This window comes from Adiantum capillus-veneris, chromosome 19, assembly GCF_014529385.1.
Source record: "Adiantum capillus-veneris isolate H3 chromosome 19, ASM1452938v2, whole genome shotgun sequence".
NCBI lineage: Eukaryota > Viridiplantae > Streptophyta > Polypodiopsida > Polypodiales > Pteridaceae > Adiantum > Adiantum capillus-veneris.
The window spans coordinates 110862043-110868227 of record NC_140949.1 but is presented as its reverse complement, the minus strand read 5'-3'; the positions used below and the strand labels follow the sequence as shown (position 1 = coordinate 110868227).

The following is a 6185-nucleotide window of genomic DNA, read 5'->3' as shown; positions in this document are numbered from 1 at the left end:
CCATCCAGGAACACCACTTAGATGCCCATAGCAAGAGAAATCGGGTGCTAGGAAAGAAACTGGTATTCTATGGAGAAGGAAGTAACGGTTTCAGTGGCGTCCTCAGCATTGCGGACAGAGAATTGGAGCCGAAGTTGGTTCTTAACCACCCATCCAACAGAATCCTGGGGATTAGAATCAGATGGGAAGGACATCCCTTCACTATTGTGAATGTGTACGGCCCTTGAAATGAAAAAGAAAGAGCTAAACTATGGATGCATCTTAGAGATACTCCTATTGAAGGGGAGTGGCTATTGGTTGGCAACTTCAATATGGTAGAAAAGAGCAGGGATAGAACATGTTCCTCCAGTATGTTGGCTGGCTTGGAAAGGTCTAAATGGAAAATTTTATGCAAAAAGTGGGCGATGATTGACTTATGGGAAGTCGTCCCATGGAACAGCACGCTTGGTTTCATCTACACAAGCCTCCAGTATGCCCGCACTGCCTCCATGCTGAACAGATGCTATTGCTCACACCAAGCTGACTGGATATCATTGTTGATGGAGATGAAGGTAGTCCCAACAAAAAGCCTTTCGAATCATATTCCTCTGTACATACATTTTAAGAAAAATAAAGGGGAGGAGCAGACCCCAAGAGGTGAGAAAAAATTGTTAGTAACAGGGGCACACCTATTCAAAGACCCTCTTTTCAGGAATCTAAACAAGAAAGCACTGGGTAAGCTCAAAAAACATTTCAACCACAACCAACACAATGCTTGCACCACTTTGCTTGGAGCATCCAAAAAGCAATCAAGAAAGCTAGGGAGGTACACCTTCTGCATCTTACCGCGGAGGTACAATTGCTTACCTCCATAAAAGACAATGGGCATGCTACTGAGGAGGAGCACAAATGGTGTCTTGAAGCCAAATCTAACCTCGCTAATGAGAAGTTAGAAGATATCAGAAAGGCAAGGCTTCTCTTCAGGGAGACTTTTCTTCAACCTAAAGCCTCCAATCAAGCTCAGTTTTTTAGGGCTTTAAAAATCAAGAAGAGCCGGGGCCACGTCCGCTCGCTCTATGATGAGAAAGGGATAGCAGTTCATAACCAGGATGAGATGGCTGGTCTGATGTTGAGCTATCTTAGTCAAATCATTGGATGGCCAGAGATCCAGTCTCAAGAAGTGGAAAAAGCCAGAGGGACCTTACTGCAGAGTGTCAAGAAGGAAATTCCCCTCTCAAAAGCTAATTGCTTGGAACGGGCATTCTCCGAAGACAAATGTTCACTAGCATTGCAAGCCCTTGGGAAGGAAAATTCCCTTGGTTGGGATGGGATGATGGTGGAATTCTATAGAGAATTTTGGGATGATCTCAAGGCCCCAATCAAAAGATTGGCCAATAAAGCCATGGTCGAAGGGTCGTTGGAGGTAAGTGTAAAGAGAGGGCTTATCAAACCCATCCCAAAACAGGTATGTTGTTCTAAACTAAAACATTGGCACCCTATAACAGTGATGTCGATGGCATACAAAATTATAGCTAAAGAAATAGCCCTCATACTAGCCCCCTTACTAACCAAGATCATCTCTCCCCATCAACATGGGTTTATCAAAGGAAGGTCCATTTATGATAACATCTTGGCAGCAATGGTGGCAGGAGTGCATTCTGCTGCAGTTGGATTTGGACAAGGCTTATGACAGAATAACATGGACATATATATAGAAGCCGTCATGGAAGCTTTGGGCTTTGGGCCTCGCCTATGTCGGTTGGTACGTGTACTGGGGGCTGGAAGCCAGCCAGAGCTCCTATTCAACAATAGAATTGTGGGCTCTTTTGAGGTCAAAAGGTCTATTAAGCAGGGATGTCCCCCTACTTTTTGCCATAGGATCACATCCTTTAATCACGATGCTCGAAGCTAGTGCGGAACAAGGGGAGTTGCAAGGCCTTGCTTTGCCAAGAAATAGCCAACTCCTAGCAAAACTTTTTGCAGACGATTCTCTCCTCTTCTTGAAGGCGTGCCCCCAGGTCATCAGAAAAGCTCTAGAGATTGTACAAATATTATCAGTAGCTTCGGGGCTCCAGTGTAATATAGAGAAGTCAAGGCTGATCTCCCTATCGAAAAATGACTCATTTGACCCTTTTGTCTTGTTGGGGGAGATTGTCACAAAAGGGAATATCTTCAGTCATCTGGGAGCCCCCTTGGGAGTGGACATAACTCACAAGCAAAGATTTGAGTGGGTGCTTGAAAAAATCAAAACAAAAATGAGTAGGTGGAAGTATGCTCTTCTCCCATTCCCAATTCGGATAAAAGTGATGAATGCCTTTATGATTCCTTATATTGCCTTCACTAGCCTGCTTCTCAAGATGGCTAAGTGTCACTGGAAAGAGTTCTTAAAACAAGTAAAAAGGTTTTTATGGAAAAACAACACGAAATCCTCCAGGCCATGGCAATGGGCGCGTTGGGAATCAGTTGCTCGGTCGGTGAATCAAGGAGGCCTCAAAATTCTCAACCCTGTGGCCCATGCAGAAGTTGTTGTGCCAAGTTAGTTGTTTCTTGTCTAAACAGGATCAAGTTTGGGCTATCACGATCAGAGATATGGTAGAAGCAGCTAAACTTGGCTTGAATGGTGGAAAGTGGAGAGGGGTGGAGGTCCATGACAAACTGTTAGCCCCGGCGTGGTCTGGGGGGCAGCTTAGGAGAATTGATAAGAAAATGCAATACAGCAACAGGAGTCTTAAAGCGGGGGAAAGAAGCCAGATACTTCAAGAACTCCATTTTGCATTGGTTCTCCTGGCTTTCCAAAGTTGTAGATCCGCCACAAACTCCCTATTGGATTGAGACAGCCAGGAAACTGAATCATAGGGTCTGAAGCGACTTGGATACTTCTAAGATAGTGGCAACAAGAGTTGGAAAACCATTGAGCTTCTGGTTACCCAGTACCAACTTAATAGCTTGGAGGTCTTACTTGTCCACAAAGTGATGAAAGATCTTGAAATTTGGTAATGCCAATCTGTGATTCGGAGTTTGACTGGAATCCCTAGAAATGGTCTTATGAAAAATCCATCCTAAAAGCATTTATCAGACAATGATGCATAAGAAGAATTGGTCTAGCCCCCTTAACAAGCTATGGAAAAATCAATGGCCGGAGGAAAGGTGGGAGCAAGTAATGGAGAACATTTGTGGCCGGTCTGCTAGCTTAACCAATATTCTAGCTTTTTCTCCCCTGGAACTTCCCCATATTAAATGATCAGTTTAACATGAGAAAATCATTTAGGAGAATTAGATATTGATTATTATGACAATCAACAAGTGTGAAAGAAATGCCATTCGCAGCAGTAAGCACAATCTTTCCAAGTCCTTGAACCGGATAAGCGGCATTGTTGGCACAAGTGACTGGATTCCCATGAGGGACGGCCTCAAGAGAGGTAAACAAGTCACAAGGTGATTTAATGTGCTTTGTAGCACCATTCTCAAAGTACCACACATGTGAATCTTCAGCAATTGACATACATGAATCATGGATAGAAGGATCATAAGTGCACTCTACATTAAATTCCCACTCTACATTTACATCAGCATCACAATCTCCTTTCACAAAAGCTGCACTTGTAGTAGAACCTACCTCCTTCTTCTTGGCCTCTTTTGCCTTCAATTTAGGACACTGCTTGATGAAGCGATCGTTAGCTTTGCAATAATGGAAACGCATCTTCTTTTTTCCCTTTTCACCAAAATTCCCAGGCGAGGTGTTGCCACCAGAAGCATTAGGAACATGTCTTTTTTCACTCCGGAAGAACCATGAGAAGTGACTACATTGTTGTTACCACCTTTTCTTTGAGAAGCAATAAAAGCATGTTTAAGTGCATGTTGTTTATCCCTGTTTTTTCTTGAAAGTGACTCCTGTAACATTAATGTGTATAATGCATCAAACTTGACAACGTCGGGACTTCCTTGGTTTGTAAGTCTCTAAGTACTAGCAAAAGCTCGATAGCAATATGGCAATGCATCAAGAACAGTCTGCACAAGGAAACTGTCTGAAATGACTTCACCTGCATAAATGATTTTCCCACTAATATCCTTGATACCAGCAAGGAAAGTGTCCATGTCATGTTCTTCATGCATAATCTTCAATTCCATCTCTTTATGCAACAATGGAATTTTAGCCTCATTGCGACTTGTATAAAAACCAGCTAGAATATCCCAAGCCTGTTTAGCTAATCTAGCCAAGAGAATGTGAGGAGGAATAGTGTGTTTGGCGGATAATGCAATTAATGATTGATACGCATCTCTAACATCCCAACAAGCCTACTCAACTATAGGCAAAACAACTCTAGTAGTAGCAATCCTACCACCAAAACCTGCAACATCCTCGAGAGTGCCTACATCCACAGAATCAGGACGTACATCAATGCCTTCCACAACATTCTAAACACCCTTTAACCCAAGAACATGTTGCATCATGTATGTCCACATTGGGTAATTGTCCCCATCCAATTTATTCTCGGCAGCAAACATCTTGAACACATCTATGTTGTTGTCAGTCGTCGTGAGTGCATGCACCTGATATAAACATTGCACGAAAAGAGGAGAAAGAAAGTGGGACTAACACGTGCTATATAGCACAATCCAAAGAAGACTGTAAGGGACATGTTATGCAAAAAATAATACTGACAAAATTTTTGCACAAAATACTGCTTGTAGTGGAAACGGAGGCCGAAATGAGCCCGAATTCAAAATTCTAAGCAAACTTAGCTCTTTAGCCCAAAGTATTTTTCAACCTGTTGGTGCTCACCAAAGCTCACCCAAATCAGAGAAAGTAAATAGGCATGTGTTGACGATGCTGGCGACAATGCTCGAGAGGACGCAACCTGCTCTGATACCAATTGTTGGAAATAGAGGTGCAGGGAAACACACACAGCTTGGAGAAGATGAAGAAGATCAAGGCACATAACATAGATTAGTATTACTTAGTGTGCAATGGAAAGATAAGTTCGCCCTAGAGTGATAGACGTATTTACAATGCACGGGGGAAAAACCTCCTAGTGAGGAAAAAAATGCCCCGGCGATCCTAAGTGTGTTCACACACATCACTACCACATGTATATGTTAACAACTACAAAAAATGATGGTGCTAATCCTTGTGGGGGGCAACTTTAAGGGCTTCACAAGTGCACAAACTAATTTCATATGCTACACAAAGTGATGTGAAAGGCTACTATCGTAGAAGAGGCTTATATTTAACTATATTCTCACTATCTTATAGCACATTACAACAGAGATTCCAAGAATGAAACATGTAGCATCTATGAATAATTTTCAAGCCATCTGGGTATATCAAAGCCTTGATAGAATGTTTTGGCATTGTTAATTAACTTGCTAACTTTTCAACAAGAGTTCATGGTAGTATATGTTCAATGAATACACTCAGTAACAAGAACCATAGCCTCTAGAGCATGGATGCTACAATAATGGATCAAGAAATTCGATTGTTTTGCTTTAGGGTAGGGTAAGGATAAGCAAGTCGAATATCGCAAGTGGCTATTGTAATGTACACTATAATTATATAGTGGATGTCTCTTTGTTCTCTATATTGTATTTTAATGGTTATGTGGCATCAAATTTATCTATCGGCCACTCCAAATGGAACAAAATCTTTGTAAAAATATAGTTAATTCAATTTATTTCTTCTACCGAGAGTGCCTTCCAAACTAAAATGGGTAAGATCTTTGGCTTGAATAGCAATAAGCTCGATCATGACTCTCATGGTTTTTCTAGTGAAACTGATCTTTAAATGATTTTGAGGTAAGGAAGTTGGGATAGGGAGTGACAAATCCTTTGGTATTAAAGAGACTAAGCAGGACATTATGTGTAGCTTCAGTAAAATGTAAACCATCCCAACTAACATATGTTGATGGACTTGAACATGCTTCCACATTCGTGAGGTTGGTTGAACCGCGAGTATCAAAGCATGGATCCGTTGTGTTAACAAACCCTGAAAGGAAAAGATTTTCTAAATATTACAATTCCGACTATCATGCGAATATCTATGATTTTGAAAATGGAAACCATAACATCAAAAGCTTTGAAAATGGAAACTGTAACATAAAAAACACAAGCAATATTGATTTATAACGATTGGATTGTTCATGTGAATGAAGGAAAATTAGATAACCCATACCATAGTGAGATGGATGTTGGAGAATTCCAGCATAAGC

General features: G+C 41.4%; 1 protein-coding gene across 2 annotated transcripts in view; it reads right to left on the bottom strand.

Annotated features, from left to right (window-relative positions):
* Positions 1 to 4802: 4802 nt before the first annotated feature.
* Positions 4803 to 6185, bottom strand: part of LOC147434660 (GDSL esterase/lipase At1g28640-like) — a 4042-nt gene continuing 2659 nt past the window's right edge. Inside the window, exons 3-4 of one of the 2 annotated variants that reach the window (XM_086490006.1) lie at positions 6149 to 6185; positions 4803 to 5962 (exon numbers count right to left, since the gene is read on the bottom strand). The exon at positions 6149 to 6185 is cut by the window's right edge and continues 234 nt beyond it. In XM_086490006.1, coding sequence (XP_086346132.1) covers positions 5742 to 5962; positions 6149 to 6185 — 258 coding nt within the window. In that variant the 3' untranslated portion in view covers positions 4803 to 5741. The remainder of the gene's footprint in view (positions 5963 to 6148) is intronic. The other variant, XM_086490005.1, reaches the window with a different exon arrangement.